The 24677-nt window shown below is 33.8% G+C and overlaps 3 protein-coding genes across 17 annotated transcripts in view; 2 read left to right on the forward strand and 1 right to left on the reverse strand.

The window, feature by feature from the left end:
- LOC126723088 (nuclear pore complex protein NUP62-like) overlaps positions 1-24677 on the reverse strand; it is a 124447-nt gene that overhangs the window by 68219 nt on the left and 31551 nt on the right. Inside the window, exon 9 of one of the 8 annotated variants that reach the window (XM_050426353.1) lies at positions 6380-6422. The exons of the other annotated variants lie outside the window; for them this stretch is intronic. Within the exon in view, the coding sequence (XP_050282310.1) occupies positions 6380-6422 (43 nt within the window). The remainder of the gene's footprint in view (positions 1-6379; positions 6423-24677) is intronic. 8 annotated transcript variants of the gene reach the window in all.
- Positions 1-24677, forward strand: part of LOC126723089 (uncharacterized) — a 91274-nt gene that overhangs the window by 53919 nt on the left and 12678 nt on the right. The window contains exons 1-3 of one of the 8 annotated variants that reach the window (XM_050426363.1): positions 3754-4913; positions 5025-5105; positions 6314-6673. In XM_050426363.1, the coding sequence (XP_050282320.1) occupies positions 3871-4913; positions 5025-5105; positions 6314-6407 (1218 nt within the window). In that variant the 5' untranslated portion in view covers positions 3754-3870 and the 3' untranslated portion in view covers positions 6408-6673. Of the gene's footprint in view, positions 1-3735; positions 4914-5024; positions 5106-5568; positions 5835-6073; positions 6683-16081; positions 16338-24677 lie in introns of those variants that run through there. The other 7 variants (XM_050426364.1, XM_050426365.1, XM_050426359.1 and 4 more) reach the window with 7 other exon arrangements.
- LOC126723090 (uncharacterized) lies at positions 17951-21238 on the forward strand. Its single transcript, XM_050426366.1, has 4 exons — positions 17951-18119; positions 18792-18939; positions 19387-19507; positions 20610-21238. The coding sequence occupies exons 1-4, from the start codon at positions 18064-18066 to the stop codon at positions 21221-21223; spliced, it is 939 nt and encodes a 312-aa protein (XP_050282323.1). The 5' UTR covers positions 17951-18063; the 3' UTR covers positions 21224-21238.

Here is a 24677-nt window from a genome sequence, read left to right on the forward strand (position 1 = left end):
GAGGTGCAGACATTGTAATTGTTTGTTCAATTAGAAATAACAATGAATTGCTTTGCTATGGTGTGGTGTGGATGACTATTTTGATTCCTGTGGTTTTAAATTGGAGCTCTATCTTTTGGTTCAATTCTGACAGATTTAAATTTTGTCACCAGTTGCTTATTTTAGCACATTCATTTCTTATTATGGTTTGTGTTTTTGTCTCTTCAAGTAGAAATAAAAATGAATTGCTTTGGTAGGAAATTCCATTGTTGTGAATCTATTTTGCTTTACTTGGAAATAACATAACAGTTGATGAGATCCTAAGTTGTGTAATTTTAATCTCTAAGAATATGTGAAAGGAGTGTTAGGGTATTTTTTTTCTTCAGATAGTTGTCTGCAAACCATTTTAATGGTTGCTTTGAATGCTGTGTAAAGAAGAAAATACAGATCTTACTTACTTTATTTACTTATTGTGTTTTTGGTTTGTGGGAAATTAAAGTTATGCATAAGTAAGCTGAAATAATGTGCGAACCCAATGACTTGAATATTTGTTACAAAAGCTTTAAAATATAAAGAAGCAAAAGCAAAAGCAAAAGAAAAAAAGAAAAAAAAAAGGCATATAGAGCATGTAGGTGAGAATTTGGGGCAGTGCTAAAATAGGCAGTGGAAGCTTCTAACACAAAGCGAGTGTATGTGTATTAAAAACAAAAACAGAGGAAGTAAGAAAAACAATACACCCCAAAACATAAAACATTGGATCTTTTTTAGTGTATGTGTATTTGCACATGAGTGCTTGTGTTCATTTTACAATTACAGTTGCTTTGGTTCTAGATTTAAATTCAGAAATTAGGGCTTAGAAAATAGGATACTGATATGTGACAATTTTTATTAAATATTTTCATTAATAATTTTTTTTTTAATTTGTCTCTTTTTTATTTAAATAATTCAGTTTCTTTGCAGAGATGAAGTGGAATTTTTCACAATGTAGAGACTCTAATTTCATCAAAGCAAAGGTATTAGTTTCTTTTTCTAATGTTCTCTTCAATTACGGTTTTTTTCAGTCTCAGATTGCTGGGGTTTTTAATATCGTCTTTTATATGATTTTTTTTTTTTAAAATTTAGGCTTAGGTTTGGGCATGCGATTTTTTGAAATAAAAATTATTTATGTTAATAGAGAATGTTCATAATTTATGAATGTTTAAAGGCCCTCAGATATTGTCAAGAATAGTTTTTCTTTTTTGTTTCTCTAATACTACACAGTAAACTAAAATATGCATTTTTCTTTATAGAAACAGTCCTATAGATAGTGAGATTGACATGTGCTTCCATTTGACTTTTGAATTTGATTGTAATTGTCAATTTTTCTTATACTTATTGATATATTTATTGTTTCTGTGTCTTATTGTGGTACAAATCGAATACTTTAGTGGGGTTTTTCAAACTTGGGCATCTTCCTGTAGAGGTTGAAGATTCTTCTATTTTTTTTTCTTTGGTTTTGGGTTATTGGTTCTGAATTTGCATTACTTTGTTCAGTTTCAAAGAAAGTAAAAACTAATAGTATGTTTTACCAATTTTTTAGTTGAACCTTATTTTGAACTAAATTATTTATTTTTCTTTCATTTTTAACTCAATTTTATTTAACTATCCCGTGCATCGTATGGATTAGCAATTAGTTATTTGTAATAATAATGTTCACTCACGGTAAAGATTACTATTTTAAGTAAATGATTAAATCCTGTGTTGGAGTTTGGACAAAGGAAAGGTATGGTCCTAATTCTATTTTAATTTGAGACCAAAAGATTTTATAACTTTTCTTTTGGATAGAAATTTATAAATTACTTGTTGGTATTAAGAACTTCCCTATACACTAGAGACGACTGTGGCTTGCCAATATGATGAGAAGGAAATTCGACTGGTACTAAAAATAGATTCATGGTGTATATTTATTAACAACTTTGAGCCAATGCCAATCCCAATCCCAATCCCAAATTCAATTGAATGGATTTTTGTTTTCTTTTTAGAATTAATTGAATGGAATTGATTAAGGCAAAGCATTAACACAAGAAAAACGTTGATTTGCTGTGGTTGTGTACTTGTATAAATGTTAGTGATGTTGAATTTTAATGTTTGACATATTCTTATGGGACCAGTATAAGAACATCTTCTTTTTTGAGGGGGACCAATACAAGAACTTTTTTCTTTTCTTTTTTGAGAAAGAATATATGAACTTAATTCGCAAGTTTGCTGATAAAGTGCATTGATAAAGAGGGGAAAAAGATTTATTTAATATTGAAAAGTGAAAAAGCATAAGGAGAGAGTATATTGTAATTTTATATGTTTTAAATAATCTAACCAAAATTATGCATTTTTTAATATTAAGTTAATTTCATTGTGCAAACGAGGGCTTGGCTCAGCTGGGTATGGTTCGTTTGCTCTGTTTGACATGCTTAGGTTCGATTCCCACTACCAACAAGAGTCCGTTGGTGGGCATCATATCTCTAAGCATGTGTGCTCTGCCCGGGGGTTTAATAATTATTAAAGATGACTTTAACACTAAAGAGGCAAAGATACGAAAAAAATAGAGGGATGACGATGAAAGTGCTAAAAGAGAGAGGATGAGTGTTTTAGGAATATGAATAAAAATTAGATTGTAAAATCATGTGTATAGAAATGACTAAATCGTATATAATATATTTTAAACAATATAACACAGTCAGGTGTGGTTTATTAAAACCTATTTCCACCTTTATCATTCCTTCCAAAGGAGAAAACTTGCGTAATACATGTCGGTCCAAGGTGGGAACACTTTAGTCATTCTTATTGGTATTACTATTTTTTTTTTTTTTTGGAGAAAAAAAAATGTTAGTAATACTAATAGATATTATACTTAATAATAAATTTTTTTATATACTCAATTTTTAAAAAGCTCATTTAAATATATATATTATGCTTTAAACGAATTTAGCCAAAAAAAAAAAAAAAAATCAATTCTAAATCTAACTGTCTTTTGTATCTATAAGATCCGATAGATATAAACATATTATATGATGATTGGTTTTTTTAGCATACGGCAGTTATTTTTTTAGTGACTGTGGAATTCGATTAGAATAAGATACTTTCAATTTAAGCTAACAGTGTTTCCTCCCAAAAAAAAAAAAAAAAAAAAGTTTGAGTTCATTTACAATCTCTTGTTTTAAGGAAAGACCTTTTGATTCCAATCACATCGCCTTTGTACATAAATTTATTTATTTTCATGTTTGAGGGAATATGTGTTTTTATTTATTTGTGGTTGCATTTAAGAATCTATTTAGGTTGCTTACCTATCCTTGGCGGGGATCAATCCAATTAGTAGTTCTTAAATTGAGGTTTTGGATGTAAAATCCTCAAATACGATTTTGTCCACTTCAAATGATGAACATTTAAGTCAAATATTTGGTATTTAATTAAGCACTAACTTAATTTTGTTTTTGGGTGAGATAATTTATTTTAATCTCAAGGATAAGTCAAGAACTCATGTTTTTATGAAAATTGAACCAAGGATTCTCTTTTTGAGAAATTCGAATGTCCAAACAAAATTCCCCTTCTTTTTTTTGCTTCTTTGTAAGAATTTTAACAAGTAATGATATTTTGATTGAAGTTCCCAATTTTAATTAAGGGGAAAAAAACTCCTTTGAAGCAATTTTATTTTTATGAACATGTTTTATAAAGTGGGAAACTTTATTAATTAAATTTTACTATTATTGTGACAAACTGGAAAGTTGTCACAATTATTGTCACGATTATAAAGTTTGCTAGTTGTTGTTCTTTCTCACACAGGGTGAGTCCTTTTTTTTTTTTTTTTCTTTCCTCCTACTCTACTGTCTACCCTTTTCAGATTATTGTGTTGTCAGCATGGACTCGGATTTTGTAGAACGTTTGACAGAGGATTTTACAGCGGAGGAAGATGAGGTGATCATGGATTTTATAGAACGTTTGACAGAGGATTTGACAGCGGAGGAAGATGAGGTGATCATGGTTCGGTCGGAGCATCGCGAGAAAACTCTAGAAGAGTGGTCCCTCAGTTTGCTAGGAAGGTTTCACACGACCGAACTCATCAACTTCAGAGCTGCGGAAAACCATCTACGCTCTGCATGGAAGATAGAGGGGAACGATCTAAAAATTACAGATGTTGGGGACGGACTGCTTCGGTTTAAATTCTCGATGGAAAGCCAATTGAAGTGGGTTATTAACAACGGTCCTTGGAGTTTCGATAATCATATCCTATTACTGCGAAGGTGGGAGAAAGGAATGACGGTCTTTTCGGTTAACTTCCAAACTGTTCCGATGTGGGTGCAAGTGTGGGAACTACCCTTCGATCTGATAAACCAGGAAGCAGGGAGAGCTATTGGACGACGAATTGGTAGAGTCATTGAGGTAGATTGTAAATCCATTGCCTCGGGCGAGGCAAGGTTTCTCCGGGTCAGAGTTGACGTGCCCTTAGACAAGCCGATACGCCGGGGAGCCCCAGTATTGAGTCCGGAAGGTGATAAGGTTAGGGTGGCTTTCAAGTACGAAGGGCTATGTGGTCTGTGCTTCCATTGTGGCCTCCTTGGTCATGAGGCAAAAGCATGCAAGACCACGAAGCTGAAGGTGGGGGAGAAGAGTCCTTATGGCGAATGGATGCGAGCGACGGAGGATGTGACACAATCTCTGGGGGTGCTTTCACAGACCAGCAACTCTCTGGTGGCACAATCTCTCCGAGATGGAGACCCCAACGCCAACAACGAAGAGAGGGAAGAAGCGCTCTTCTTCTTAGAGAGCCATAGCTTCCACCTCGACTCCGCCGTCTCCACTTTTCTCGACATCGACGGAGCAGAAACAGAACCACAGCAGAATTTTAGTTCGGGTGACGGACTTTCAAGGGCAATAATTGAGGAAGCAATTCGTGCCCTCAAGTAAGTAGAAGTAGTAGTACAATTATACTTCTTTTTTGTGATTATGCATGTTTTCTATTTTTGTAATATTGAAAAATCTGCATCTAAATTCTATTGCTTCTATCATTCAAGGACAATAATTGAGGAACGAATTCCGGAGATTATGGAGGTTGTTGAATACCTGGAACTTAATGCAACTCCTGCCCTCCAAAAGTGAGTAGAAGTAGTAGTACAATTATGCTTCTTTTTTTGTGATTATGCATGTTTTCTATTTTAACATTGAAAAATCTGCATCTAAATTCTAATGCCAGTTTAATAAAAAAAAAAATCAACTATATCACTGCCTTATCTTTATTTTGGTGATGCTTTTGTTAAAAGTTTTTAGTCCTAATGATTCAATTTGGAAGACTACTTTAAGTTCTTATTGAAATTAAATTTTTAGGTTGCTAATTTGGCTTATTTGGAAATAGTTTGCAAAATTTCTATCTTTGCCGTCAAAAAAAAAAAAAAAAAAAGTTTGCAAAATAAGAGAGCTCATATATGGGCAGGACTGATGACTCCACTTAATTCTTTAATTAGTATGTAATACAAACTGGAAAAATATTTGAAGTGCTATGAAGCATATAATATATAATTTTTACCTAATAATACACTTTCATTTTGGATCATTCTGCAGCTTTTAGCTGCTGTCCAGGTCTGCTACATTGTGAAATTAGGTTATCTGTGCTCAAGATCCCACATACCAAATTAGGATATCTCCATTCTTAAGCAGTATCATGTAACTTTATTAAGACTGATTTGGGCAACTTTCCTATTAGAAGTTAAAACCATGGTTTATTGTTCAAGATAGAACTTCAGAAAGAAGCATTCTTAAAAATTGAATTTTCTGCTGGAAAAATTTGTGTCCATGATGTCACTTTGAATGATTCCAGTAGTTGATAAGGTCATTTATGTTCTAGCACCAACTTCTATTTCCCAAGTTTAACTTATCTTGGATAAGTTTTAAAACAATACCATGGTCATTGTAAGGTAATTGGCTTTTATTACTTGTATAAATCCTTTACACTGTCTCAATATACATTCCGTAAAAAATTTGATGACTAATACATAAATGCTTATATGGAATCTAGAAACTTTATGACTAATACATCCACTAATAATTTGTATGAGCATTGCATAAGAGGAAAAGAGAGGACCTTGAGGTTGCGGATCACAATGTCCAGGTCGAGTAGATGAAGAGCCTTAAACGATTAGTGGCAGATAAAACTTTTTGTACAGTTCACAGTTTTGAGAAAATAGAAAATGTTATAGAGAAGCGGACGGTAATGGTGACTAACTTTAGAGAGTTCAGTGAAGTTCCACGAAGTTTCCTCCTTTACTGTAGTGTTCTACTTTAGCCCACTTCCACTTTAGCGAGATAGTTTACAATTCCAGATATCAGGACTTCCAGAACTTTGGACCCATCAGTTCGCGATCTGCCGCAGAACCTTGGCTAGCAATTTTCTGAATACGTGAAGAAAATTCTTCGGCCTGAAGGCATTGAAGCTGGTCAGTGCACTTGCTGTATATTCCATATTCCATAGAGAATCATTATAAATGCATGTGAAAAATGGATGTATCCAGAAAATCTAGATTTTTCTTACGCTCCCATCACTTTATGCTGGGTTTATAAAATGTTCAAGTGGAAAGTAATATTTAAAGCAGAACAGTCACTTCTAGCAAAGAATTGCACTACGATAAATGCACTGGGGAAAATTATGTTTCCTACAACATGAGCTAGATACACAACAACGAAAAAAAAATGTTGCAGCCTGCAGGGTCTTTTTGGAAGAAGGGGGGGTTATATGTGAAAAAATTAGTACGTACATCTTAACCTTTTCAAAAAAATTCCAAAATAGTAACATGTAAATAACTGAATCTTATATATAAAAGAGCTAATCTGCATTTCATGAACGCCTTAACAAGTATTGAGATTTGTCAACAATTGATCTCCTTGTTTCTTAGCAAGATTTGATCTTAAGACCTACAAACCCCCATCCCACTTACAGCTTGAGATAAAGCCCAAGGCATCGTAAACGATAGACAAATCTTGCAACATTACTAGCTCGTGGAAAAAGGTAATGGAAACCATAAACACTGGCAGCAATAATAGGAAACAAGGATAAAGCAACTCTTTAGCAATCTTTTTTATAAGTGAAATTTTTTGTAGAAGTAGTACTGTAGTAGTAGTAGTACAATTATGCTTCTTTTTTGTGATTATGCACGTTTTCTATTTTTGTAATATTGAAAAATCTGCATCTAAATTCTAATGCCAGTTTAATAAAGAAAAATCAACTATATCACTGCCTTATCTCTATTTTGGTGATCTTTTGTTAAAAGTTTTTAGTCCTAATGATTCAATTTGGAAGACTACTTTAAGTTCTTATTGAAATTAAATTTTTAGGTTGCTAATTTGGCTTATTTGGAAATAATTTACAAATAAGAGAGCTCATATATGGGCCGGACTGATGACTCAGCTTAATTCTTTAATTAATATGTAATACAAATTTGAAAATTTTTTGAAGTTCTATGAAGCATATAATATATAATTTTTGAAGTGCTATGAAGCAATGTGATCCAGTGACATTACCAGGTCTCTATGAGAAAGGCTTCAAAAAGAGGTCTTTCTGCAAATGATGAGGTATCGTTTTTCATATAAACACCAAATCATGTGGCCCTACCAACTTTCACGATCTACTCATTTCACATGCATATAGTATTCTTAAATCAAGTTCTCCAAAAGAAAATATGCATGTTATAAAAGCACCAAATAGAACGTCCAAGGAGAAAGGTAGGACGACAAAGCAGAACAATAAACGCTTTGTAAAGAAAAAGTTGGGCTCAACGCAAAGCCAACTCGGAATAATCTATATTTTTCTTCATTGTTTCTAGTAAGAGAAAGTTTAGAGATACCCAAATCTACAACATGATTAAGTATCCCTTTGTGATTGGTGAACTTAAAGTTTGCTTTAATTAAATTCATGTGATGGTCCCATGTGTAAGTACTAAAATCCAATCACACAATGAAACCCAAGCAAGTTGTGAATGACCTAATCACTTCTCAATGCCTTCCACTTTGGATTTTCTTCATAGGCCCTCCCTCCCAAAACTCTGCCGTTGAAAAACACCTACCGAAAAACATTAAAGTATATTCAAATTGAACGTGTACCCAAAATAGGCTTGGCAAGGTGTTTTAAAACATGTTTATTTTCAAGGATGTTTAGCTCACAAAATTGTTTTCCTATCTATTTTTCAATATTTACACAAATACATGTATATTCTTTAAGCCTGCTTATGAACCATTTCCTAATCCTACTGTTCATTCACTTTTAGAAAATTAGAAGTCTAGGAGCCCTCTATGTACACATTTAACCATTAACGTAAGTCCAGTTGTTCCAAGACTTAAGAAATTCCACTAAAATCAAGTGATCTATCCAAGACTTAAGGAAATGGAGAATGTGAATGAATGAGAAAGAACGAAAGAGAAAAATGGAAATGAGATGATGGGGAGAGAAGGGGAGCCTGTTGTTATTGTGTTAATGCCTTAATGGGCTTTCACAAATTTACAAATCAATTAATTTTCAAATTTCAATTGGACAACCACCGTGCACTCTTGGTGCGGTGGTCATTCCACAAGTATAAGTGCTTGTTGGGTGTGGGAGGCAAGGTCAAGGGTTGAAGTCTCTAAGAGGGAGCTTTACACACATATGCACTTAGATTATGTTAGAGTAGAAATTCTATCTTATATATTAAAAAGAAAAAAAAAAAATATATATATATATATATATATCTCAACTGGACAAGTTTTTTCTTTGTCACATACTAAATCATTTATAGTTTTAGATTTTACCAAAATCTTATAGTAGAGCGGTTTTCGGTTTTATATTTTGGACTTTCCATATTATTATTTTCATTTCTTTAACTTCAACACATTGCTGTTGTTAGTTAGTTAGTTAAAACTTTATTATTATTTTATTTTTTTTAATTGTACAATATTGCCCTTTCTTTTTTTTAATATATATATTCTAAAAGGATGATTATGGTATAGGTGATCACAAATTGGTCAAACTCAAGTTGCACATAAACCCATCACTTAGCGTAAATATGTATGGGTATCAAAGGAAGTAGGAACTCATTCCCACAAAGATCAACGGGAATGTCGACCCAAGTATAAGAACTAGGTTTAGTTGGTCTCATTGATTTCAACAATTGCAACTTTGATGATGGCGTGAAATTGAAAATATTGGAAGATTGAGAAGGATCAAGAAAATCTATAAGGGTTAGCATCAATGAAAGTAACCAACCTTAAACCAAAAGTTTGAGAGTATGAAAGGTAAAGAAAATGGAAGAGGATAAGGGAAGAAAGAAATCCATGTAATAAATAACATTGCATCACATGGTTCTCTTTATTTTGTTTCCTTTTTAATAAAATAAGTGACAACTCCATATAAAACCCTTAATTTATTGGAAAAATATAATTAATCAAACCATTATTTTGAGAGGCACCAACATGACCCCACTCGTTCACACTGGTTGGCCCCAATAGAAACAAATAGGTGGGGGACATAGTCTCTCACATCAAACAAAACTTAGAAGCGAAAAATTATGATTTTGAGAGAAAATGCTTATACATGAACCGATTCTTCACGCGATCACTCACAGTCTCTAGTGGCACACTCTCTCTTCTGCCAAGCTAGGCAATTCAATTCCATCCCTAATTATCAATATTGAATTTTAGTTGTCAATTTTTAGAATCACAGTCTATGGGGGCACACTCTCTCTTTTGCCAAGCTAGGCAATTCAATTCCATCCATAATTATAAATATTGAATTTTAGTTGTCCATCTTCAGAATAACATTGATGCATGCATTGGAGCCCATACAAATTAAGACTCAGTTAAAACTTGGTTTGGTTGACTTAGTAAATAATAAATAAATTACATTTTACACATTATTATTATTATTATTTCCAATTTGGACCCATAACTTCAAAGGTTTTAAATTACAGTCTTACATGTTTTTAAAAATATAGGCTTTGATTTGAAATTTTTGGAAGTTCGAGATTTAAGTTTATATGACTCTTGTGGGTTTTAGTTAACTTAATTGGTAAAGTCTTTGATAATTGAATAAGATATTTGGAGTTCAAACTTAGCCTACACAAAAAACTGCTTAGTGTATTGGTCTAACAATAAAGAGTTATCATCAAAAGCAGACATTATAGGTTGAAATTCTCTTTAAAAAAAAGATTTATATTACCCCTAATTTATAAACTATTTGGTTTAAAATATAATTTATCTTCTTCTTATTTCTTTTTCCCATCCCTCCTTTTATTTTGTCTTATCTATATCTATATATTACTAGAAGCTGAAGTGTAGTGTTTAATGTTGTTGCACTCATGTTGCACCACGTCAGTGGCCATGTCAATCCAATCTTCTTCTTTTTTTATTTTTTTTTTATTTTTTTTAAATTTGTCCTACAATTTGAAAATAGTTTTACAAATTTCAAAATAATAGTAACTCCGCATAATAAATCTCAGCCCTATAATAAATCTATATAATAAATCCCAGCCCACTTCTTATCTATTTACTTCCACTATCAAGCCCAACACAAGGCCATTTCAACTTAAAGGAAAAAAAAAAAAAAAAAAAAAATCGTGGAAGGTGGAACCCTAAAGGGTTTTGCGTAAGAAAATAGAGAGTTTGAAAAATATAACGTGGAACCCTGAAGGGATTTGTGTGAGAAAACAAAGAGTTTGAAAAATATAATGTCATACTAGCATGCTACTCAAACCAAAGATTCTGGTATCGTGAAGGCCAAGAAAATTTGATACCATTTGAAACTGTTGAAATCTCCCCACCTTCCTGCTCTACGGTTTCACAGTAACGGCAACCTATTTGAGTTCCTTCCTTTCTGTCTTCCTCTCCTCACAGTGTATAAATATTGATAGAACGTGGCTACTTCGGTTTAGGTATCTGTAAGTCTCAATTATTTTTGTGCTCCATTCTTATTTCTTTTGCTTGATGGTTTTTGTTTCCCTTATTACATTTTGTTATATGGATTGGTAGTAATGGTTTGCTGCTCCGTTTTGAACACATAACTCGGTTTCTGAGATTATAAGGAAGATAAACACACATTCAAAATTGAATCTTTATTATTGGTTTGAGAGTTTGGGTCTTTGATAGAGATGTAATTGATTAATTGAGAAACAGAGAGAGAGGGAGAGAAAGTGAGAGAAAAGCCCAGGAAAATTGATACAGATATGGACTCTTCAAGTCTTATCCATATCTCTGCACTGTTCTTGTAATTCACGGGATTAATGGAGTGTGCTTTGGCAAATTAGAGAATTATGGGTCAACTTTCATCCAAAACATTGTATCTTGCCACAAACTGTTCCGTTTTACTTCCAAAATAAAATGTAAAAGTCAGTATTTTACAAAGCCATAGTACTTTTCCTAGGTTCTTTTATTTTTATACTTTCCTTCTTATCGTTTTTCTTTTCTATGTCTTATTTTTATGCTTAAGGGAGGTTTTAATTTATGAAATAAGCTATAGGTGGGATTAATACCCAATTAGTTGTGGTGAAATTGTACTTCTGGCTTAGGCAACCATGCCCACTAATCGATTGGAATCAACTTGGAATGTAAATGTTCAAAGCCCTATTGTTTTGCAACTTATCTTTTGGAATCCAGGTAGGACAGGCTTAGAAGAGGTGCAGACATTGTAATTGTTTGTTCAATTAGAAATAACAATGAATTGCTTTGCTATGGTGTGGTGTGGATGATTGTTTTGATTCCTATGGTTTTAAATTGGAGCTCTGTCTTTTGGTTCAATTCTGATAGATTTAAAATTTGTCACCAGTTGCTTATTTTAGCACATTCATTTCTTATTATGGTTTGTTTTTTTGTCTCTTCAAGTAGAAATAAAAATGAATTGCTTTGGTAGGAAATTTCATTGTTGTGAATCTATTCTGCTTTACTTGGAAATAACATAACAGTTGATGAGATCCTAAGCTGTGTAATTTTAATCTCTAAGAATATGTGAAAGGAGTGTTAGGGTACTTTTTTTTTCTTCAGATAGTTATCTGTAAACCATTTTAATGGTTGCTTTGAATGTCATGTAAAGAAGAAAATACAGATCTTACTTACTTTATTTACTTATTGTGTTTTTGGTTTGTGAGAAATTAAAGTTATGCATAAGTAAGCTGAAATAATGTGTGAACCCAATGACTTGAATATTTGTTACAAAAACTTTAAAATATAAAGAAGCAAAAGCAAAAGAAAAAAAAAAAAAAAAGGCATATAGAGCATGTAGGTGAGAATTTGGGGCAGTGCTAAAATGGGCAGAGGAAGCTTCTAACACAAAGTGAGTGTATGTGTATTAAAAGCAAAAACAGAGGTAGTAAGAAAAACAATACACCCCAAAACATAAAACATTGGATCTTTTTTAGTGTATGTGTATTTGCACATGAGTGCTTGTGTTCATTTTACAATTACAGTTGGCTTTGGTTCTAGATTTAAATTCAGAAATTAAGGCTTAGAAAATAAGATACTAATATGTGACAATTTTTATTAAATATTTTCGTTAATAATTTTTTTTTAATTTGTCTCTTTTTTATTTAAATAATTCAGTTTCTTTGCAGAGATGAAGTGGAATTTTTCACAATGTAGAGACTCTAATTTCATCAAAGCAAAGGTATTAATTTCTTTATCTAATATTCTCTTCAATTATGGTTTGTTTCAGTTTAAGGTTGCTGGGGTTTTTAATATTGTCTTTTATCTAATATTGTTTTAATTTAGGCTTAGGTTTGGGCGTGCGATTTTTTGAAATAAAAATTATTTATGTTAATAGAGAATGTTCATAATTTATGAATGTTTAAAAGTCCTCAGATATTGTCAAGAATAGTTTTTCTTTTTTGTTTCTCTAATACTACACAGTAAACTAAAATATGCATTTTTCTTTATAGAAACAGTCCTATAGATAGTGAGATTGACATGTGCTTCCATTTGACTTTTCAATTTGATTGTAATTGTCAATTTTTCATATACTTACTAATATATTTATTGTTTCTATGTCTTATTGTGGTACAAATCGAATACTTTAGTGGGGTTTTTCAAACTTGGGCATCTTCCTCTAGAGGTTGAAGATTCTTCTATTTTTTTCTTTGGTTTTGGGTTATTGGTTCTGAATTTGCATTACTTTGTTCAGTTTCAAAGAAAGTAAAAACTAATAGTATTTTTTACCAATTTTTTAGTTGAACCTTATTTTGAACTAAATTATTTATTTTTCTTTCATTTTTAACTCAATTTTATTTAACTATCCCGTGCATGGTACGGATTAGCAACTAGTTATTTGTAATAATAATGTTCACTCACGATAAAGATTACTATTTTAAGTAAATGATTAAATCCTGTGTTGGAGTTTGGACAAAGGAAAGGTATGGTCCTAATTCTTTTTTAATTTGAGACCAAAAGATTTTATAACTTTTCTTTTGGATAGAAATTTATAAATTACTTGTTGGTTTTAAGAACTTCCCTATACACTAGAGACGACTGTGGCTTGCCAATATGATGAGAAGGAAATTCGACTGGTATTAAAAATAGATTCATGGTGTATATTTATTAACAACTTTGAGCCAATGCCAATCCCAATCCCAATCTCAAATTCAATTGAATGGATTTTTGTTTTCTTTTTAGAATTAATTGAATGGAATTGATTAAGGCAAAGCATTAACACAAGAAAAACGTTGATTTGCTGTGGTTGTGTACTTGTATAAATGTTAGTGATGTTGAATTTTAATGTTTGACATATTCTTATGGGACCAATATAAGAACATCTTCTTTTTTGAGGGGGACCAATACAAGAACTTTTTTCTTTTCTTTTTTGAGAAAGAATATAAGAACTTAATTCGCAAGTTTGCTGATAAAGTGCATTGATAAAGAGGGAAAAAAGATTTATTTAATATTGAAAAGGGAAAAAGCATAAGGAGAGAGTATATTGTAATTTTATATGTTTTAAATAATCTAACCAAAATTATACATTTTTTAATATTAAGTTAATTTCATTGTGCAAACGGGGGCTTGGCTCAGCTGGGTATGGTTTGTTCGCTCTGCCCGACATACTCAGGTTTGATTCCCACTACCAACAGGAGTCCGTTGGTGGGCATCATATCTCTAAGCGTGTGTGCTCTACCCGGGGGTTTAATATAACCATAAACACCCCTATTTTTTTTTTCTCAAAAAAAAAAAAAAAAAAAGTTAATTTCATTGTATCACTAGCACTTCCACTCCCCAAGATATGATTATTAATACAAGTACCATTAATTATTAATAGTAAAAAAATGGACATGATCAGATCATGGGTGTCTTATCTCCATCACGTTCCTTCTTTGAGAAGGAAGCGGGTGGGTAGAGGCATAATAGAAATAATTTGTCATCCTTTTTTTTTTTGAGAAAGATTTGTCATCCTTATTAAAGATGACTTTAACACTAAAGAGGCAAAGACAAGAAAAAAATAGAGGGATGACGATGAAAGTGCTAAAAGAGAGAGGATGAGTGTTTTAGGAATATGAATAAAAATTAGATTATAAAATCATGTGTATAGAAATGACTAAATCGTATATAATATATTTTAAACAATATAATACAGTCAGGTGTGGTTATTAAAACCTATTTCCACCTTTATCATTCCTTCCGAAGGAGAAAACTTGCGTAATACATGTCGGTCCAAGTAAGGTGGGAACACTTTAGTCATTCTTATTGGTATTACTATTTTTTTTTTTTTTGGAGAAAAAAAATGTTAGTAATACTAATAGATATTATACTTAATAATAATTTTTTTTTTATATACTCAATTTTTAAAAAGCTCATTTAAATATATATATTATGCTTTAAACGAATTTAGCCAAAAAAAAAAAATCAATTCTAAATCTAACTGTCTTTTGTATCTATAAGATCGGATCCGATAGATATAAACATATTATATGATGATTGGTTTTTTTAGCATACGGCAGTTATTTTTTTAGTGACTGTGGAATTCGATTAGAATAAGAGACTTTCAATTTAAGCTAACTGTATTTCCTCAAAAAAAAAAAAAAAAAAAGTTTGAGTTCATTTACAATCTCTTGTTTTAAGGAAAGACCTTTTGATTCCAATCACATCGCCTTTGTACATAAATTTATTTATTTTCATGTTTGAGGGGATATATGTTTTTATTTATTTGTGGTTGCATTTATGAATTTATTTAGGTTGCCTACGTATCCTTGGCGGGGATCAAACCAATTAGTAGTTCTTAAATTGAGGTTTTAGATGTAAAATCCTCAAATACAATTTTGTCCACTTCAAATGATGAACATTTAAGTCAAATATTTGGTATTTAATTAAGCACTAACTTAATTTTGTTTTTGGGTGAGATAATTTATTTTAATCTCAAGGATAAGTCAAGAACTCATGTTTTTATGGAAATTGAACCAAGGATTCTCTTTTTGAGAAATTCGAATATCCAAACAAAATTCCGGTTCTTTTTTTTCCTCCTTTGTAAGAATTTTAACCAGTAATGATATTTTGATTGAAGTTCCCAATTTTAATTAAGGAAAAGAAAACTCCTTTGAAGCAATTTTATTTTTATGAACATGTTTTATGAAGTGGGAAACTTTATTAAATTTTACTATTATTGTGACAAACTGGAAAGTTGTCACAATTATTGTCACGATTATAAAGTTTGCTAGTAGTTGTTCTTTCTCACACAGGGTGAGTCCTTTCCTTTTTTTTCTTTCCTCCTACTCTACTGTCTACCCTTTTCAGATTATTGTGTTGTCAGCATGGACTCGGATTTTATAGAACGTTTGACAGAGGATTTGACAGCGGAGGAAGATGAGGTGATCATGGTTCGGTCGGAGCATCGTGAGAAAACTCTAGAAGAGTGGTCCCTCAGTTTACTAGGATGGTTTCACACGACCAAACTCATCAACTTTAGAGCTGCGGAAAACCATCTACGCTCTGCATGGAAGATGGAGGGGAACGATCTAAAAATTACAGATGTTGGGGACGGACTGTTTCGGTTTAAATTCTCGATGGAAAGCCAATTGAAGTGGGTTATTAACAATGGTCCTTGGAGTTTCGATAATCATATCCTATTACTGCAAAGCCAGCAAAGGTGGGAGAAAGGAATGACGGCCTTTTCGGTTAACTTCCAAACTCTTCCGATGTGGGTGCAAGTGTGGGGACTACCCTTGGATCTGATAAACAAGGAAGTAGGGATAGATATTGGACAAGGAATTGGTAGAGTCATTGAGGTAGATTGTAAATCCATTGCCTCGGGCGAGGCAAGGTTTCTCCGGGTCAGAGTTGACGTGCCCTTAGACAAGCCGATACGCCGGGGAGCCCCAGTATTGAGTCCGGAAGGTGATAAGGTTAGGGTGGCTTTCAAGTACGAAGGGCTATGTGGTCTGTGCTTCCATTGTGGCCTCCTTGGTCATGAGGCAAAAGCATGCAAGACCACGAAACTGAAGGGGGGGGAGGAGAGTCCTTATGGCGAATGGCTGCGAGCGACTGAGAATGTCCCGCCACACAGGGGCGTAGCCAGGAATTTTTACATGGGGGGGCCAATTCGAACCATGAAGGTTGAAATTGACGACGATGAGTATCATCGTTGTATGGATAGTCTATATTTTTAGGTTGATATGGACCTTCTTTGAGATAAGCTCGTCGGATTTCATCTTGTTTGTTGATAGGGAATTCACATATTTGTTTACGTGATCCTGGATCACGATCTATCTCTTCAGATTGAATTCTTGAACATTTGGAGAGGTCAGGGTGTTCATCAGGTATCGAAGTATCAACATTTGTTTCTACAGCCACAAGTGTCCTAATTTCTGAATTGCTAACTTCTTTTTTCTTAAAGAATGCATCAATTGTTTTTCGTTTGCTCATAATTCTTTTAGCTTTAAGAATATGACTAAAAAATTAACCTGAAAAGAAGTTTAAAAAATAAAATTTTAATTAGAAATTTTTACTTAGTTATATGGATGTTATTCATACTCAAGAAAAAACAAAATTTCCACTATAATTTAAACATACAACCCATTTTTAATACGACTTTAATTAATAATAACCCCTCAAACAAAAACAAAAATTAAACACACAAGTATTGGTACACAAAACCAAACAATTTAACAACACCCACGGCCACATCCACAGCCACATGATATCTAACTAATCAAAAATAGGTAATAAATCAAAACAATTTTACCTTAGAAACTTTGTCTTCACAAAGTGCAAAGATGGGTCACCCGTGTGGCAATGCCTACTGCCTCTGCCTGACTACCTCCAACTTTAGATCTTTCCTTCAAGACCCATCACAAACAATCTCCCCATGCCTTCAATCATGCATTTCTCTAAAAATCTATAAAAATATAAAGAGCATGTGAATATTTAGGTGTAGATAGTTGAGAAAATAAAAAAAGACACTAAAAAGAGATGAATGTCTAATGCTTAAGAAAGAAAAGAAAACTCACCAGTCACCAAGTTCCAAAACTAAAGCTGATGAAGAAAGAAAAAATTGGTCAAGATTTTTTTTTTTTTATTTTTTTTATTTTTTATTTTTTATTTTTTATTTTTTTTTTTTTTTTTTTTTTTTCGGACTGTGAGTACAGAGGACTGGAGTTTTGGGGGCTGGTAGGTGGGCAACAGTACCGGTGCAAATGAAAGTGTATCAAAGAAGACAAAACAAAAGAATAAGAAGTAAAGAAAAGGATTCCGTGGGTCAGTGGGTGGATTTTTTGAGATGAAGAGAAAGTGAAGTTTTGTTTTTAGTGTTTGGACTTGAGCGGGCCAACTTGTTTTATTTGGACTACATAAGGTGATAAGGCCTAAAACTAAAACTGGGCTTAGGAGAATTGGGCATGGGGGGCCGGCTGTCCAATATTGGGGGGCCCAATTTTTTTTTCTACCTACTCTAATGGAAAAAACAAAAATTTTTGCAGGGGCCGGGGCCCCCCCAAGCCACTATGTGGCTCCGCCCCTGCCGCCACAGACCAGCGACTCTCACCGAGATGGAAACCCCAACAGTCCTATCATTCGGGTAACGGACACTCCTATCATTCAACGACAGTAATTGAGAAAGGAAATTCGGAAATTATGGAGGTTGTTGAACGCACTGAAGTTATGGTGGATGATGGGAAAAATCCCGAAAAGTGAGTAGAAGTAGTAGTAATAGTACAATTATGCTTCTTTTTTGTGATCATGCATGTTTTCTATTTTTGTAATATTAAAAAATCTGCATCTAAATTCTAATGCCAGTTTAATAAAAAAAAAAAATCAACTATATCACTGTCTTATCTCTATTTTGGTGATCCTCTTGTTAAAAGTTCTTAGTCCTAATGATTCAATTTGGAAGACTACTTTAAGTTCTTATTGAAATTAAATTTTTAGGTTGCTAATTTGGCTTATTTGGAAATAGTTTACAAAATAAGAGAGCTCATATATGGGAAGGACTGATGACTCAGCTCAATTCTTTAATTAGTATGTAATACAAATTTGAAAACCATGGTTTATTGTTCAAGATAGAACTTCAGAAAGAAGCATTCTAAAAAATTGAATTTTCTGCAGGAAAAATTTGTGTCCATGATGTCACTTTGAATGATTCCAGTAGTTGATAAGTTCATTTATGTTCTAGCACCAACTTCTATTTCTCAAGTTTAACTTGTCTTGGATAAGTTTTAAAACAGTACAAAGGTGATTGTAAGGATACTTGGCTTTTATTACTTGTATAAATCCTTTACACTGTCTCAATATACATTCCATAAAAAATAGACTAGCCTTAGCTTGGACTACAATTTTTCTGATCAGATTGCATTCATAAACAGTAATATGCTTGGGAAATCCTCCTCTGGGTCAGAGTTGAAATGGCTTGTGCAGAAATTGGATTGTTTTGATCCAAAACTATTGCTATCTCAGGGACGCAGAAGGCTTTGTGATGCATTTCGATTGCTGCTAACAGATCCCGATGTTAAGGTGAATTCTTGGTTTTGACTTTAATGTGAACATTCTTCAAACTTGGTCAAGGTCCAATTCTCCCTTTTGATAATCTTAGAATTTGAAAATTGTTTTACCAAAAGCATTTCTGACATGATTGGCTCAAAGATGAGTCTTTCAGAAGTGATTGTACCTCACCAAAGTTCCAAACGCCTTGTTCCTATTCATCCCCCTCCTCTTCTTTGCCGATGTTTTGTTTGGATCTATGTTTATTTTTATCTTTAGACTCTTCCTTGTTTCAACTGTAAGGACAATGACATTTCGTCTATGCAAATTTCTTTTTCAATTCAAAAAACCATATATAAATCAAATAATGGGTTTCAAATAAAATAAATTGGTATGTTTTGTTTTTCTTTTCTCTGGACAGATTGTAGGAATCTTTTCCTGCTATTGTATGTCTCTTTAAGGAATTTAACTTGAATGCAGAGACTAGTGGTTTCTCTAGCATCTGATAAAGCTGTTCGGGACGTGATTTTGAGGAACACGTCAGTTCGAGAGTTTCAATGGACACACTACGCAGGTTTTCACTATTCTCATCACATATTTGGTTTGTGTTAATAGATGCACAAGAAATAAATTCTTTTCTTTTATTTGTTTGGCCAAGTGACTCTTTCATTTGGAAAATACTGTCTGTCTTATGGCTAGATGCATCTCTGTTGGTATTGGAGGGGGTAATCACATCACAACAGAGGTGGCATTCCCTCATATAAAATTTCCTACTTTGTCTCCTAGAGAAGTAGAGTGGTGATAACTTCCAATGCAATTAGTTTCTCTAGTGAATGGATATGACTCTACAGAGGGTTGTGTTTGTTCCTAAAGTTACAACTCTCCGATTGGGTGTAAGGGTATATAAAAAAGCCCGAGTATTCAGGCCATTTGATCCCTATCTCCTCTCATTTCTAGAGAAACTCTGCATGTGATTTTCACTCTCATGGGAGTTACATTTCTCTAGAACCAACTATCTCAACCATTTAATGGCCTTTGGATATTATGCGTTGGTTGTGGTGTTATCATATATGTTAATAAAAATACAACTTTGGAGTAGACTTGTAGCATGAAAACATCCAACAGGTGAATGGAATAGAACTATGGGAAGAAACATGGTTGTGGTTATTTGACACCACAAAAGAGACAAAACAGTTGTGCCTCTGCTGCTATAAAATTTAAGAGTTTGAAAATTATTGTTCAAGGCTTGATCAATGTATGAATTTAAGAAGAAGCCCTTATGAAAGGCATCAACAATACTCGGAGCATTGGATCTTAGGATTTTACTTGTGTGTGTGTGTTGTTCAAGACCTTGGCAGTGGTTTTTAGAAGTGCTTTTTAGAGCAATCAGTAGTTTTTTCTTTTTTCTTTTTTAATGCGGGTTTGGATAAAATAGAAATCTTTCTTGCTATTATGATTTTGGATTTGTGGAAGTTGAGAGTAACATCTTAGGGTCTTTTTTTGAGGGCTTGATAACATGTTGGAACAGCACCTTAACTCAAAAGCTTACCCCAGAGGGTTTAAGCCAACAAAATTTTATTACCACTTGTTACTCTAGTCAGTATTATCCTATGTGAGACTTGATCACTTAACCAATAACATGAATATTCCTATAATTTCTTTCTCATTTCTATAACTAACTTATTCTCATTTTATCCATGTAGTTAATTATGTAAGGCCTCTAATTTCTAATGAACAACCAGGCTTGGCTACACGTAAATTGATGTGGATTTGGGATGGAGCAAAAGCAAAATTTGATTTCATTGAGATATTTCTGTTTCTAGTGAAGGGGCTAATTCAACCTCCCAAGAGTAACAATCCCACAGAAGGAAACAAGGAGCAGATGGAGGAAAAATTTAGATCATCATTGCTTCTCTCTGTTGTGATCCTCCTAATTGCGGTTGTGGCTCGAGTCCAAAATGCTAGAATCACCATAACTTCAGCAAAAGAACGCAAGAACAAACCACATTATTTGATCAACAGGGAGGTACCATTGGTTAATGAGTACCTATTAAGTTTCAGCCTTTTTCCCCCTCTATATTGTATATGTTGCAAAACAGTAATGTTTCCAAATAAGGTCTTGAACTCCTACTTTTTTTTCATAAATAAAATCCTGAAGGTCTTGAAGGAAAATTCACATACTTCCAGTCGTCTTTCATGGATATTATTGACCACGTTTGCCAAGTTAACTTCATCCATTACATTATCTGTTAGCAATTCAGCTTCAGACTGCAGTACCCAACTCCAATTGAACAATGCTACATACATCTCAGCTTGAGAATCCTGCATCTGAAAGACAGCGGGTCAAGTGCTGGGTTTGCTTTTTGTAAATTCATCTTTGTTATTCCACTCACATGAATGAGTTGGAATAAGTGCCAATAAGCACAGCTAGCAAAATTATATTTTGAAGTTATAACTAATTAAGTCAATGTGTCTAAAATAAAGGAAAAAAATAAAATGCTGCTACCAACAAAACTTTAATTATGAAGGGAAAAAAAAAAAAAGCGAGTGCAAGGTAATCATGAGAAAAAAAAAAAGAAAAAAAAAGAAAAAAAAAAGAGAAGTTCAACAATTTTCAATGATGCGGTTCTTGGAATAAGTGCCAATAACAAATCTAATCTGTAGCTAGCAATAAATACAATTTAGAAAAGTATATGCCAAAGGAAAGCAAAAAAGATAATGCAGCAATGGACAAAACTAGGATTAGGAAAAAAGACAATGACATACAGGTAATCAAAAGAAAATTTAGGAATTAGTTTGGATTCATTGACTTAGAGAATTTTTGAACCCTTCACATTCCTTTAACCTTCCAAGTCACTTTCACTAGATTCCTGCCAGTCATTGAGCTCCTCACCACATTCCAAGTACTCCTCACAATCAGAGTCACCATGGGCCATAAATTTTGAGTGTTTCAATCCTTTGTGGCTATTGTAGGTCATTAGAGCTTCCTTCTCCACTAGGTCCAACTCCATCATAATCATGACAGGTTTCCTTGGCTTTGTTACCTTCTGCTTCCACCACTTAATTGTCAAAATTTTGAGGGAGAACATCCAAGCCCTTATGAGGAATGATGCTGTTGTTTCTACTGTGAGCTATAGCTCGATTGAGATCTTCAATGTCTTTCTTGTATACCATACGCAACCCATATTTCTTCACCTCCAAGTATGGGCCAGTTCCAAAATAAATGCTAATCCAATTGAATCCATTCGAATCACATCCCCACAATGATTTTCTCTCTCCCTCGGGGTAGAATTGAGGAAGCAAATAAAGTAGCCAAATATGATCCAATAAAACAACAATATTGCCAATGGCTGGAGCAGAAGATAAGCGCTTTCCATTGGTTGTCAACCAACAAAAAAGTGAATTGCGATTGTGATAAGAACAAAAATACAGCACAAACAGCAATCCCCATCCACTCATTATACAATTGAGAATAAGATTCTTTTATGTTCACTTCAGCTCCTATACTTTGATGGCTAAACCATTCTAGAATTGCAGTTCTGGGAATAACAATGTCATATGCACTAAGCATATAAGACAAGATATTGAGAAGAACTTAAGGCATGACTGTTAGTCCTTGACAAGCCAAAGAAGACAAAGAGAGAGTGAGAGAAAGAGACCTAAAGGTGTAGGTCCCTGACGGGACTGCCATCCATATCAGGGACCCTAATGCTGAGGAAGTTCTGTTCGGAACGAACATAAGGTGCTTTTTTATCACTGCAAAAAACATGTCAATGAAGTCTTGATTGTCAACCAGTTTACTGCAATCAGAAAGATAGTCTTTGCTCAATTGAAGAATTTGGTTGCAATATATCTGGAATAGTTTCCAAAGAGGTACAACCATATCCATTAATGTGACCAATATTTAATGGAAGCATTGGCAACAATCGAAGAGTCGTGCAATTCTCCACTCTTAAATATATCAAAAAGGATAGTTAAGCAATGCTTTCCGGAAGGCAACCAAAATGATTTCCACTTAGATCTAAATGTTTTAAAGAGAATAAGCAAATAATACCATCAGGGATTGCATTGAGATTTCAATAACTTATATCCAAATGGGTCAAAGAACACAATCCCGATAGAGAAGTCAGTACCAAGCTAGAGGGAATTGCAGAACATATAAGTCTTGTAGATGTTCCAATCACATCAAACTTCTCTACACTTTTAGTTGTCACCAAGTTCTCTAATAGTTTGCTAAGCTTTGTGCATCCAGAAAGTTCAAGATTTTCAAGTGACTTCATATTAAAAAAAGCATCATCAAAGGTAGAGAAGTCATAAGGAGAGGGGCAGTGTGGAGGATTGGAAGAGGGGAAACTGTTCGGGTGTGGGGAGATAATTGGCTATCAGGGACTGACATGAATAGGGTATTATCTCCATGTTGGCACGGTGCAGGAAACTTCACAGTCATTTTTTTCATTGATCAAGTGAATTGTAGGTGGAGAGAAGACTTGCTGGACTACTATTTGATGGACTTTGAGGTAGCCAAAGTGAAAGTCGTCCCCTTGCCCAGAATGCAGCAGCAAGACACTTTGACATGGCCACACAACCCCACGGGTGAGTATACAATGAAATCAGGGTACAAGTTTCTGCAGAAAGAATTCCAAAATCAGCAACTCGGTCCCTCAAATCCAGAAGCAATGAAACCTTTGTGGCAGGAAATTTGGAAATTAAATGTTCCCTCGAAGGTAAAGAATTTGGTGTGGAGAGCATGTAAAGATTCTTTGCCAACGAAATCAAACCTGGTTCGAAGAAGAATAACTGATGATGACACCTGTGATTGCTGCAAAAGTCATAGTGAGGACGTGATTCATGCCTTATACTCCTGCCCGAAATTCCCAGACTTATGGAGTAAATGCCCACAGTGGAAACAAGCAAAGCTGCTGTAATGCTCAAGCTTTATTGATATTATGAGTGTCATCTTGGCTGAACAGAAAAACCCTGCTTTATTTTCGATGGTGGTATGGACCATATGGCACCAGCGGAATAATTGTTGCCTTGGAATACAAGTGTTGTTGCCCTCTCAAATTCTGGAGCAAGCAAAGGAGAGGGCAATCCCACATCACCTCCTACAACTACCCCGGCTTCATGTTGGAGACCTCCAGACCAAGATTATGTCAAAATAAATTTTGATGGTGCACTCTTTAGCAAGGAAAACCAGGCTGGAATTGGAGTTGTCATACGCAATGAAGCAGGGCTGGTTTTGGCTTCACTTTCATAGCAAATACCATTACCTGCAACAGTATTAGAGGTGGAGACACTTGCTGCAAGAAGAGCTCCTGAGTTTGCAATAGTGATAGGGTAAACCGAGTTATTCTTGAAGGGGATTCTACAATTCTCATCAAAGCACTCCAAAGCAATAATCACTCCTTAGCTCAATTTGGTCACATAGCTGAAGATGTTAAATACATTGCCTCATGTCTTCAAAACTATATGTTTTCACATGTTTTAAGGCATTGTAATAAAGTGGCTCATGCTTTAGCAAGAAGAGCGCTTTCCTATCCTTATATATTAGTTTGGAGGAAGATGTTTCACCAGACATTTTTGATGTATTCCAAGCTGATTTGAAGGGCCTTTCTTAATAAAACGCAAAGTATTTCTTCTCAAAAAAAAAAAAAAAAAAAAAAAAAGTTCTAGGAAGAGACATAAGATTTTTGCAATCTCTTACACTCAATGAAGCACGACTTGTTAAATTCCCAATTGATGTAGGTAAGTTTGTAATACCAGTGCTATCC

The sequence above is a fragment of the Quercus robur genome, chromosome 4 (genome assembly GCF_932294415.1).
Source record: "Quercus robur chromosome 4, dhQueRobu3.1, whole genome shotgun sequence".
Classification (NCBI taxonomy): Eukaryota; Viridiplantae; Streptophyta; class Magnoliopsida; order Fagales; family Fagaceae; genus Quercus; species Quercus robur.